This window comes from Callorhinchus milii, unplaced genomic scaffold (genome assembly GCF_018977255.1).
Source record: "Callorhinchus milii isolate IMCB2004 unplaced genomic scaffold, IMCB_Cmil_1.0 Scaffold18, whole genome shotgun sequence".
Taxonomy (NCBI): domain Eukaryota; kingdom Metazoa; phylum Chordata; class Chondrichthyes; order Chimaeriformes; family Callorhinchidae; genus Callorhinchus; species Callorhinchus milii.
The window spans coordinates 6,028,357-6,041,365 of record NW_024704759.1 but is presented as its reverse complement, the minus strand read 5'-3'; the positions used below and the strand labels follow the sequence as shown (position 1 = coordinate 6,041,365).

Genomic DNA, 13,009 nt, shown 5'->3' with positions numbered 1-13,009 from the left:
CCCTGCAAAAGGGTGCCACCTGCTGCCATTTCTTAAAGCACACCTTGAATAATTGAACCTAATGGAATACCATGTTTTAAAACTCTGAAGATGTTCAAAGCTTCATTTTGGTGGAATGAATGATTCTCTGCATGCATCATTCTCTGCAATGATCTTTTCTGGATCGAACAGGAACCTAGGATCTTTAGAGAGTGTTCCAAGAGGCTCATCTAGATGAGGATAGCTGTGAATTCCAGCTATACTTTAAATCTTTCCCTTCAAAATACTACCCCCTCATCCCCAAAAGTACCCCCCCGCCCTCAACTCCCAGACAGGAATCACCAACACATAAACCAAGGCTTTATTTCAATATTCTTACCTTCATAGAGTACTCTAAACACATTGACCTGTTGACAATAAATGTCATTGGTTAATATTGGCCATAAACTGTGAAGCAGGTTTACAAGAACAAAACTAGTCGTGTTCAGATGGCCACCACCTTTACTGAGGTCAACCTCCATAAAATGTCTGTGTTCATTAGCAATAAGTTTACATGTTGCACTATTTGGTTATTGCATCCAATAGACCCCACCCCAAACAGCATTTCAGTTCTGTAGACCAGTCTTGCACTTACTAGATGAACACCACCAAAACAGAAAGGCAAATCTCACCTTTTTACAGAGGTGGCAGGGGAGAGCCCAGGTGAAGAAAAGCTCCCTTTGGCAACAGAAACAGAACTGAAGAGACAGAGACAGAATTGCCATTAGATTAGGCAGTCAATCAGGAAGTAATAATAATCCTTGCATTTGATATCGGGCCTCATCACATCTTCGAGACGTCTCAAGTGCTTCACAGAATATATAAGTCAAAGCACAAACTAGCATCTTTAGGCAGTGCGACAGACACCATGGAAATGTGGAGTCGCTGTGCCAATTTACAATCAACCAAAGTATTGTAGCAGTTTATTTAGTGAACTCTTTTTCCCTCTTCCCAAATGTTGGCTGCAGTTCTTGCAGGCAGTGACTAGGGAACAGTTTTACAAGTGTCATAAGCACACATTCTCCCACAGTCACTCCACTTTACAGTGTATATCCCATGGAATGCTTTGAGACATAGTCCTGTTGTGAAAACACTCCTGTTCAAATGTAACGATAATACTTGCATTTGATATCATTTCACTGAGACGTCTCAAAGTGCTTCACAGGATTTATTGTAAAGTGGATTGACTGTATATTTTGTGGGCGAACGGCGGCAGACAGTTGTGCACAGCAATGTTTCCCAAACAGCCATGAAGTGAGTGACCAATTTTATTTGGGGTATTGTTGGCCAGGACACTGGGAAGAAGAAAGTCCCTTCTCAAATAGTACCATGGGATCTTTAACGTTCACCTGAACAGACAGAATACACCTCAGTTTAACATATCATCTGAAGGACAGAACCTCCAACAACTGTCGTGATAAGATGCTGTATCAAATGCAAGCATTATTATTTTTATGATTATTTGTTATTGTTTCTATTATTACTATTATTAAAAGCTAATTCTCTCCTTACTAAAGAACTCACACAGATGAGCACGGAATAATGATCAGAAGCAAGAATCCTCACCAATTATCAGATTTTCTGAGAACTTTACGAACAACAACTTTCATTTATATAGTACCCTTTACGTGGGATTGAGTCCTGGAGCTAAACCATTCCTAACCTTGTCCTTCACAGTTTTGCAGGTTATCATTTTTCGCTTTGCCAACGTCTGACAGACACACACCAGCTCTTGGACCAGAAGTGTTGAAGAATAATGAAAATCCTCCTGAATAAAAGACAATAAAATACCCAGCCACTGAGCAAGGTAAACAACCACAGCAATCAACCACATTCCAGGGTAAGAGGATTGTTACCACTTCGAGATTCCATGTACTCTTAACGTGTGAGGCCATTTGGTCTTAAAGTCAGGCAGAACTGTGGACTGACACAAATAAATAAACTTACATTTTCTACAAGTTCATAGAAGCTGCCAAAAGGCCTCATTATCTGTAGAGGATAATGTGGTTTGCATTGGTTGACTGAATGCCATACGAGCTCCTTCACATTCACGTAAGTTGACACCGCCGAGCAAAAGTGTTCTTTCGAAACATCTAGGAGGAGAAATAGAGGCACCTTCAATAAAACAAACAGAAACAGGTGAATAGAGGGAGAAATCTTGTGGGGAACTGGATTGGGAGATGAGATGGGCAGATGGTCTATCCTGCTTGAATTGTCATGTCATTGGGATTACTAAGTTCCCTCGAACACAACACATCTGCAGATTGGCAGTTACAGCTAGAGTTCACTTTCAGGTTATATTTTGCATGATACCCTCACCTCTCCCTCCAATATCAGCCACAAAATAGCCATTTTATCGATGGATTTGGTAGTGAGCGAGTCTCACAGTTACAAGCCGTTTTTTGGGTACACTTGTGGTTTTCAGATACCAGTTTCAACACTGTCAAGTTTGCAGCTTTCTGAATTATTTATGATTTTTCTAATTCCAATTGCAACATTTCAAACTCAACCTTTGGCCAAAAAAAATCAGCATTGGCAGAGGCTTGACTTTGAAAGGACGGACAGGGGTGAAATTTGTGAGAACTTAACTGAGCTCCGTTCTTCGGATGAGACGGTAAACCGAGGTCCCTTCTGTCTGTTCAGGTGGACGTCAAAGATCCCGTGGCACTATTCGAAAAGAGAAGCGAGTTTCTCTCTCCCAGTGTCATGGCCGAAAATTCCCCAAAATAAAATTGGTCACTTGCTCCACAGCTGTTTGTGGGACATTGCACTGTACAAACGGCTGCCACGTACAAATACAGTCACGGTACTTTACAGTATATCTTGTGAAGCACTTTGAGGCGTCTCGACGACATGATAAGGTGCTATTATCAAATGCAAGGATTATTATTAAAACCTCCAGAAGTCTTTGTACCTGTGCTGCTGTCCGGCCCAAAAAACACCCTTCTCTCTCCCGTCTCCCAGCTTTGCTCAGAGTCACTGGGATCCGCCTGGAAACAAACCAATCAGCAAATAAACAACCGTAAATCTAACATTAGTACCTACAACAGTGAAATATTCTCTTTTCCAGATTTTTTCCTCAGTCTCTATACAGTCTTACTCAGCCTGTAACTCAAACTTTCTGCGATCTGAAAGTTGTTGTATGTACAGGTGCAAGTTGTTGCTGCTGTACCTGAAGTTGTGAGTCCGTTCTCGGCCTTTTCACAGATGTTGAAGACTGGACACATTGGCTGTCTGTCGAGGTCTCACACAGCTGTCTTTTCCTGACCGAAAGCTCCCCTGATAAACCGTCGAGAGAGGAATGAATAGCCTGTAACCAGCTGGGATTCTGTTCAGATTAACATAGATCCTATCCCAAAGGAACAGACAATCTCAGGACGGAGACAGGAGTTTAACAGTGAAATCAGTGGCTGTGTGTAGTTTAATTGTGCCTTGTTTAATCCCTCCCCAGGGATGGGCTGGATTTCAGAAAGAAGTTTCTCCCAGTGTCCTAGGACTTTGCTGTGTGTAAATTGACTGCCACGTTTTCTTACAAGTGCACACTTGACAAAGATTACATGTTGAACCACCTTGAGAGGTTTCATCATTAGAGGCTCTGTATCAAATGTAAGAACACTGATTAATATTTTTAGATAGTTTTATTGCATAGATTTACAAAGTGTAGCAACAGGAAAACAGGCCCTTCATCCCAATCAACCATGCGGTGTTTATAGTCCGCATGAACCTCCTAATCCCATCAAACCCATTAATGTTCGATTCCCTTCTCCATGTTTGCTTCTTTTATTGTATTTAAAATTAATTATAATAATCCTTGCATTTGATATAGCGCCTTGTCACGTCATTAAGACATTGGCACAAACAGTCGTGGATTGAGTGACCACTTTTTTTGAGGGATTATTATGGAAAGCGATCAGACAATCAACTAACAACCAAGTTCCTACTTTCTTTTGGTAAACAGAGGCATGTAGAGTAAGGAAACTTGACTAAAGTTCACGCTGCCTGGGAATTGAACCCAGGTGTGTTCTCATCTCTGAGGTGAGTGCTCTATCCACCACCTCACGGGACTTCATATAAGTATTATTATAGGGAGTTGGGAAGAAGCCAAAAGGCACCTCAGAAATAAAGCTTCAGTGAAACTCACTTGCAGATGAGTCCTCTCCCGGGGAGACCGAACGCAGTGTTCTCGCCGTTTGGATTTCCTTCATCAGCATCTCGTGGAGACAAGGGGTGGGCGGTGGCTGGGCTTTCAGTTTCCTTGTGGATGCCTGGAGATTTTGTGTAAAGCAAAAAAATTAAGGCAATCTCTCTCTCTCTCAATTTGGAGCATGTTTAGCGTATAGCAGGCAGTCAGTGAACAAATCGATTTAACAACTACAATTTAACCAGCAAGTATTGAACCAGCCCGTCCGCTCCCTCCATTCAGCAGGTACTGTCTGCTCCATGTCCTCGGTCTTGCAGGCTCCAACATCGGAGGTCGGGCCTTCAGCCCTTCTGCCCCCACCCCCTGGAACTCCATCCCTGAATCCCTCTGCCCCCTCCAAGGCCCATCTCAAGTATCACAACGTTTTTGATCGACAAAAGCTCTGTGGTTTCTATAGAAATTTCAATACACAGTGAAGCTTTTGAAGAAGGTCCAAGCCCAGCAAGCCTCGTTGGGTTTGTAACGGACACATTTTGACCAAAAAAGTATGCGCAGTGGCCGATTAAAAAAAGGTTAAAATCTGAGATGCGAGAGTGTCACCTCTAAATGAGATTATACAGACATGTATGACATATAAACACACATGTGCGTGTGTGCGCACCCATATAATATACAGGGGAATGCAACTTGCATGCAACACTGCACTCAGAGGATCTCTTGAAGTGACAACTCAGGAGTCAGATGTATGGTGTGGTCTCCTGGCCCACGAGGACCTGGGTACCAGGTGAGCAGCAACTTTCTCCAAGAACTTACCGGCTTCAACAAGGACCTTAAGTGTGCAAAGTCCAGCTGGTCAAGTGGGCTCTTTGGTTTCTTGTCAGTGACCTGGAACAAGCACAACAACAAATTGCGTTTACACAGTGCCTTTCACGTCAGGAGGACCGACCGCTCAGCCCCCACATGTAGAATATTTTCACCACCTCCTGCACTGCTGAGCCAAATCTTACACGCAAGCCTCATGAATAACTCACCGGAACCTTCCGCAGGGTATATCTCCTGTGTCTGAGGTCATCCAGCATGTTCTTGATTGGTGAGAGCTCGGTCTTCATTGGAAGAGGATTGTAGTGATGTTTATGTTCTTTCTTTAACTTCACACCGTGTTTCACCTCAGCCATCAGCTGCATCCACATTGGACTCTGGAGAGGAAGATAAAAAAACACATAGCCAGTCACTGGGCTTAAACTCAACCTTGACAAGATCTCAGGCAAACGTGAGCAACGACCAATTATCATTTTGCCCCAAAAATACAGTCACTCCACTTTACAGTATATCCTGTGAAGTGCTTTGAGACCTCTCAACCTCTTTAATGTGATGAGGCACTTTATCAAATGCGAGGATTATTATTATCTACTTTAAACAGCACCTTCCTTGATCGTTGTCCACATTAGAGATGAGGAATGTTTCTCTAATTCTCTTTAGAGGTGGGTGAAGGCAGAGATACTCTTATCTCACAATTAATGGTGCAACATCAGAGGAATAAGACATGAGGGGGAATCATGATCCTCTCACCCAGTAAATAGTCGCTTCAGGGATGATTCGATCTGGTGGATTATCCTCCAGCAGCTTCATCAGTGCCTGGGAGGAATAGGACACAACATTAGACATGTAGAGCCTTTACCAGCCTTAGTATAACAACAAATTTCATTTATGTAGCGTCTTTGACATCAGGAGGACATCTTAAGATGCCGGAAATTCATCATGCAGTAATTCCTACACAATAATAACAACAATCCTTGCATTTGATATAGTGCCTTATCACATCTTCGAGACGACTCAAAGTGCTTCACAGAAGATACTGTAAAGTGAAATGACTGTATACAGTATTTGGGGGAAAAATGTGGCAGCCAACTTCACTCAGCAGTGTCCCACAAACAGTCGTGGATTGAGTGACCAATTTATTATTATTTTGAAGGAATTATTACCCCCGGAAAAGTGATCTGCCAATCGACTAACAACCAGGTTCCTATTTACTGCTAGGTAAAGAGATGTATGTAGAGTAAAGCAATTGGCTCAACATTTCGCCCTGCTGGGAATCGAACCCAAGTCTCTCGTTTTAGAGGCGAGTGCTCTATATCTAGTACTAGAATTAGTAAGTATTATAGGATCTCTTAGCCGGGGTGGGGGCACTCATAGGATCTCTGTGTATTTTATTTCATAATTGTTTACTTTTATACTTTTTATTAGGATAAATCCATAACTTCCTTCATCCACATTCTTCAAAACACATTAAATTTGGGTCATTTATCTCATTGCTGTAAATGCTCACGCAGATCATAGGATTAGTTCAGATGAAGAAGCCCCTTCAACTGTGTGTGGGACACTGCTGTGTGTAATTGGCTGCTCACAAGATAGTCAATTTATTTGACAATATATTCTGTGAAGTGCCTTTGAGATGGGTCAATGACGCGATAAGGCACTATATCAAATGCAAGGATTATTATTAAATTGAATGGATTATTCTCCATGTGTACAAGAGTGGCTCCTCTTTGCCTTCAACCTTAATAAATAAACCTTACATCTGATACATCGCCTTTCACATCGGGAGGATTGTTTCAAAGCTCTATGTAGGACTATAATAAATTGTAGCAACTGTTTTATTGGAGAGACATGGCAGCCAATTTGGACACAGAGGTGTCCCATAAACAGCCATGAAGTGAGCGACCAATTTTATTTGGGGATTATCAGCCTGGTCTGCCTTTCAATCCTTAAGTCCCAATCCCAACCAAAGCAACTAAACTCTGAAGTCAGTATAAATGAATGAGTTGGTTAGCAGACTGAGGTAATGTAACAGAGTGCATGCAGCAGTCTTCAAAACATGGGAGTGGTTCAGCAGCTTACCTTCTTTGCACGTTTTATGTTGCTCCAGGATTTGCGCAGCTCTACGGACTCGTCAAACAAAGCCCGACACACGGCTCGATAGTGGTCATCAGCCATCGAAGGGTTAAACAGGCGATTTTCACACAGCTGAAACCACCACAGGAAACAAAAATAACTCCTCAAAGCTCTTGACAACAGGAGTAGTGACCGCAGAGCAGGGAAAAAGGATTTAAAGATTTTGACAAAAGGCATGGTCGAAGAGGGAAGCTTTGAGTAGGTTATTCAAGGCAGAAGATGTTGAAATATATTGATAATCACCTCGGGATACATTGGTATATTTCAAACAGCAACCGAATGTTCCAGAAGGTTTGATAGTTAAATGGAATTGCTGGACGGGCTGAGGTTAGCTTCTGATAACATTGCATATTTTCCTGGGAAGATGTTCACTCCTCTGAGATAATGGGCCCTTAGCTTAGATGTAACAACAATGGACCACAGAAAGCAAAGGCTGCAGCCTCAGGCACCTGCTTATCTCAAGGCTGAGAAACAAGCAGACCGGGGAAGGCTGTCCAGAAGTTGTCCATATCTTTCGATGTGCAAAGCAGCCCTGCGAAAGGTGGGGGCTCTCTCTGTGACCAGGGAAGCTGGAGTTAGAAACGCATAAAAGAAAGATGTAACTTTGAAATAGTTGGAGTTGTGCAGAGGGTCAGCGCACTTCCCAGTGGAATCGATTCTACTGTATCTACGTATATGTACAGGGGTGAGGGAATTTACCTCCAGTAAGAAAGTGAAAGAGGAGTGAGTAGTGGTCGGCAGCAGCCGGAGCAAAGACAAGGATAGAGGTCAGATGGTCATTGCCCAGAGTCATCGGATCGGGTATTATGCTTTTATTCTGTAAATACTTATATTTGACTAATTGTTCAACAAAACTTTGTTATTACACCACTTTGGATTGTCGGGTCATATTTCTAACTCAATGATCAGAAATCCCAACAGAGAGGGAGAGAGGCAAAGTGTTGTTTGATGAACATTCCAGAGGATTGTTGATTGTAAATGACTGTAGTTATAGCCAAGCAAACAGAATTACCTCAACGATTTCATTGATGGTGCTAGGTGGTTGCTGCCGCAATCTGTGCACCATTCTACAGATCAAGTGCTCCAGAGACAGGCTGAGAACTCGCTCTTCACTGTTGCTCAGCCCCCAGTCAAGAGCCTTGTAAATGAGCACTCCTAGAGAATCAACAGCCTGAAACTCACAGTGGACGTGGGGTTAAAGACAGAAAAATCAGCTCTTGTCAAACATAGCTCAGGACATCAGGAGAAAGTCCCATCTCTTGAAATTAAAAAGGAACTCATGCTCCACCCCTCCTGATCCCAACCCCCAGCTCGGGTCCAAATCCTTGACTGTCCAGCGCCTTAGGATGTCCTCCCCGACATGAAAGGCGCTGTACAAATATAATTAGTTATTGCTGTTCCTATCCATCCACATTTTAGGTTGAGAAACTTGGGTAAGGGTCAAAGGCCATGGTGAGGAATGTCAGATCCTTCTGGTTCAGATCCAGATCATCTTTTAATGGGCAACATTAGGTTTCAAAGGAACCCTAATGATCAAGAAGATGATCAAGAATGCAGTCTCTCCACACACTCTTTCTCTGTTACAGGAGAGATACCATGGAAACAGAGCTACAACCAACGCACTTTATCATGACCACTTCACCCAAAAGCCACCATAAAATGTTCAGTTCAGCAAAAGGCACAGCAATCAAGGCACAATAGCAAAATTAAGGGCAGAGAGCAAGGACCTTCACATCTAACCTAGGAATATTTAACGCTGATACCAGACCACAGGGCCAGCCTCACCCAGAGACATCCCAAAACAGATAATCTTCCGGCTTCTCTTGCTTTGCACAAGGGAGAATGGCACTGGGGAGAGTGAACATTAGCCACGGAAACCAAGAGCTAAAACGGTCTCCCACCAGGGTGAAGAGTGCAGCACTCTATCGGGGAACCTTGGTATATTTAATCGCTTTTCATTTTCAGTCTCGTCTGCTCAGGCAATCGGAGTGGATTCCGTTTAAAAAGCAAAGTCAATTACCTCCTCCTCACTGCATGGCCTCCCAAGGTCGCCTGAAAGGGAAACAGATTTATATTAGGCAAGGCTGATAACAGCTGATCATGCATCAAACCTCTCAATCTTTGTGCAAGTTTCTTCCTGGATCCAAAGTTGTTTCAAAGTCATTGTTTGCATTGAATAAGTTTGTGGGTTCGAGGCTCACGCCAGTATTTGAGCTCACAGTCTACACTGGGCGATATATCTATTCCTCATTCGCCTCGCAAGCGAGTGTTCAATTCCCAGGCAGGACGAAATGTTGGGCCAATTTCCTTACTCCACTCGCCTCTGTTCCCCTAGCAGTAATTGGAATCCGGTTGTTAGTCGACTGGCAAATCACTTTTCCTGCAGTTAATAATTCCTTCAAACCATTTTTTAAAAAAACAACAAATTGGTCACTCAATACACGACTGTTTGTGGTACACTGCCGTGCGCAATTGGCTGCAGCATTTCGCCCACAAAAATATTCAGTCACTTCACTTTACAATATATTTCTTCGCAGTCTATTCTGTGAAACGCTTTGAGACGTCTAGAAGACGTGATAAGGTTCTATATCAAGTGCAAGGATTATTATTATTCCAGCCTTATTCCTCACATGGCCAGGTAGTGGGTCCATTAGCTGGGTGTCAGCCACAAACTGGTGCCTAATTACACAGCAAGACAACCAGACACTGCACAACCACACAACCCCCAATACACACACAATAGGTCTGAATACAACCCACAGTAACAATACAATAGAATACATTTATATAGTGGTTTTCACGTGAGTACGACATCTCAAAGTGCCTAACTCTAACGCTTGGGCTCCCGAGTGGTGGGGTGGTGGTTTGGGGGGGGTTCAGGGGAGGTGGGAGCTGAAGAAGGTGAGGAGGGGAAAGCTGACAAAAACATTGGCTTTGCGCCAGCAACAGGATGGAAAGGGCGAGATGGAGGGACTCCACAACGAAGCTCCAGAGAGCGCGGGCAGAACTGCTGTAAGCCCACCTTCAAACACACAACAACTAAACTTTGCAGGATATCTCACAGATATATCTGTTGAGCTGGATAGTGCAGGGAAGAGTTACCGTTGGCTGGAACACACACGACAGAACCATCCTGGAACAAGGTCAAGTTGTCAATTCTTTCAAAGCGGGGCTGGGGTTCTCCCTGCTCCTGGGTCAACAGACCCTGACAGCTCTGATAGCACAAGGCCCAGGCCTGCTCCTCACTCACAGGCTGCCCCTGGACAATCAGCATGGCCTCCAGTGAGAACACCTCCTCTGCCACTGCCATCGGGACTCAAACTGCAGGAACCTCTCCCAGGCCCAGGGTCACCTGACAGACATTTATAGACAATACACAGGTGTTCAGGGGTGTGTGTGTGTGTGTGTGTAGGCAATTAGCTCACAAGGCATTGAAGCTTAATATCACAACTTCTATCAATTGACACTCATCTAATCTATTAGTGAAGTACCGGGGCTTAAAGAGGCGCAGTTCCTTCTGTGGATCCACAGTCACTGTGGATCTTGTATTCAAAACGCGGCAGCCAATTTGCACACAGCAATGTCCCACTTTGGTCAACGCACCAAGAGAAATTCACTTCCCCTTTTGAATGGTTCCATGGGATCTTTAACATCCACTTGAACAGGCTGACGGGACCTCAGTTTAACATCTCATTCAAAGACGGCATCTCCGACAAGCAGCGGTACTCCAGCACCACACTGGGGCGTCAGCCTAAACTGTGGGTGTAAATTCAGAGGACAGAGTGCAACCATCTGAACCAGACTGACACATCAGAAGCCAGAGTAAATTAATAACTCAGTTGAAAAAGGGATGCGGGAATGGAAGTTATGTAAGTAAAGGAATGTAAGTAACAAACAGGTAGTTAATGTTGAATGCTACTATACAGCGCATGCAGCAGGCAATCTGCGCTGGCAATGACCCACAGAGAACAAGCAGATTGAGCTATTACACTGCCCTGGGTATTCATTGTGAGTGATTTGGGTAACTGGCCAGGTCACATAATGTTTACCTTCACGTTTACAGGGCAGTAAAACTGTGCTGAGCCTCCCAGCGATAGTGATGAAGATTCAGGGGATTGAGGAGAAAGCACTGGTCCTCAGGAAAGGAGGGGGTGTAAGGTCTGTCGTTCCTTTTCTGAATGAGAGGCTTGTGTGATTGACAGGAACACTAAGATGCAGTTTTTTATTTTTGGTCAGCTGGATGTCTGACACATGCGGAAACCCATCATTGTGCTTAAGAGAGTATCCATACAAAACTGAGAATTCCGTGCATCCCACCTACACATGGAAATTCCAGAGATAGATTGTCGGAATGGAAATGCGCACTCTCTCCATGGAGGGACCCATCCTGCTTACCTAATTCCGGAAAGTATTAGGCACAGGTTGGCAAAAGCCGAGGCTTGGGGACCCCAGAGTGTGCGTTGGGGTAACTGCTGGAGTCTAACCAGAAAAATTATTGCAATTATTTTCTTACGGGAAACGATTGCAAATGACAGTCAATGGAGGCTAATGATTGATCTGATTTTTACACCATCTCATTTCAAAACAATTGTTACAGTGTACAAACACAGAGACCTCATTGGTTCAGGAAATCAATATTGGCCTGACCCGATGTCATAGCCATGAAATGAATTGGTGAGTTAACTAACACAAGGAAGGTCACGAGCTAAAGCAATCGCAGCACCCACGTAATTGCTGCGGAGTAAGCTTGGAAGAGGAAACTGGTCTTAACTGAAAGAAAGAGGCTCCTGAAGTTGTTTTTCCCCCTCACCCATCCTCTCCTCCATCTCCAACTGCGAGGAGTTGCTGGACTTACTTGAGTCCAAAATTGAGGGGGATCCTTCCAACTGCTATCCTCTTCCCACCTCCCCCTCACACTCCGGCCTCTACCCATCCCTCCCTCCACACCTTTGAACCTCTTTCCCCCTACTCTCTCACCAGCGTTATTACCCATATGAAACCCACCACCTTGACCCCCATCCCAACAACAACTTGGATTTATATAGTGCCCTCCACCCCGGATGGCGTCTCAGAGCGCTTCACAGTAACGGATCCTGGGGCCGAGCCGGGGGAGGGGGAGGAAGGTGACCAAAGGTACGGTCGAAAACAAAGGTCTTCAACAGAGACCTGAAAATAGGAAGGGAGGGAGCGAGACAAAGGGAGTGAGAAAGGCAGTTCCAGAGCCTCAGGGCGTAGTGGCTGAAGGTACGGCCCCTTAGGGTGGTGCAGAGGACTCGGGGGACGAGGAGGAGGCCAGTCCTGGGGGAACGAAGGCAACGGGTACTGTTTTGAGAAGAGAGGAGGTCAGAGAGGTCGGGAGGTGCAGAGGAGTGCAGGGACTTGATTACAAGGGTGACGATCTTGAAGTGGATCCTCTCTGGGATGGCAGCCAGTGCAGTCTGGCAAGGACTGGGGTGATCGGGGAGCAGAGTTTCGTATGGGTGAGAATGTGGGCGGCAGAGTTTTGAATCCCTACCCCTCTTCTTACATTCCAGTTCCATCTCCTTGCTCCTCTACTCACAGACCTCATCAACCTGTCCACTGGGACCATCCCCACCCCATAAAAACAGCCGTCATCACCCCATCCTCAAAAAACTTTCCCTAGATTTTACCTGCTCTCCAATTACCGCCCCATCTCCAACCTCCCTTTCCTTTCCAAGATCCTGGAATGAGTCATTGATTTCCAACTTCACTGCTTCCTCTTTCGGCACTCCCTCTGCGAACCCCTCCAATCGGATTTCCATGCTGCCCACAGCGCAGAAACAACATTAGCCAAAGTGATAAATGATATTTTGTCCATCTGTGACCAGGGCTCCCTCTGTCTCCTCATCCTCCTTCACCTCTCTGTTGCCTTTGACA

General features: G+C 44.5%; 1 protein-coding gene across 1 annotated transcript; it reads right to left on the bottom strand.

The window, feature by feature from the left end:
• Positions 1-573: 573 nt before the first annotated feature.
• LOC103172990 (protein spire homolog 1-like) lies at positions 574-7,246 on the bottom strand. Its single transcript, XM_007885671.2, has 10 exons — positions 7,058-7,246; positions 5,729-5,794; positions 5,191-5,355; positions 4,973-5,044; positions 4,160-4,283; positions 3,191-3,297; positions 2,933-3,008; positions 1,966-2,111; positions 1,682-1,786; positions 574-716 (listed from the first exon to the last, which is right to left on the bottom strand). The coding sequence occupies exons 1-10, from the start codon at positions 7,151-7,153 to the stop codon at positions 585-587; spliced, it is 1,089 nt and encodes a 362-aa protein (XP_007883862.2). The 5' UTR covers positions 7,154-7,246; the 3' UTR covers positions 574-584.
• Between the last annotated feature and the right edge of the window lie 5,763 nt (positions 7,247-13,009).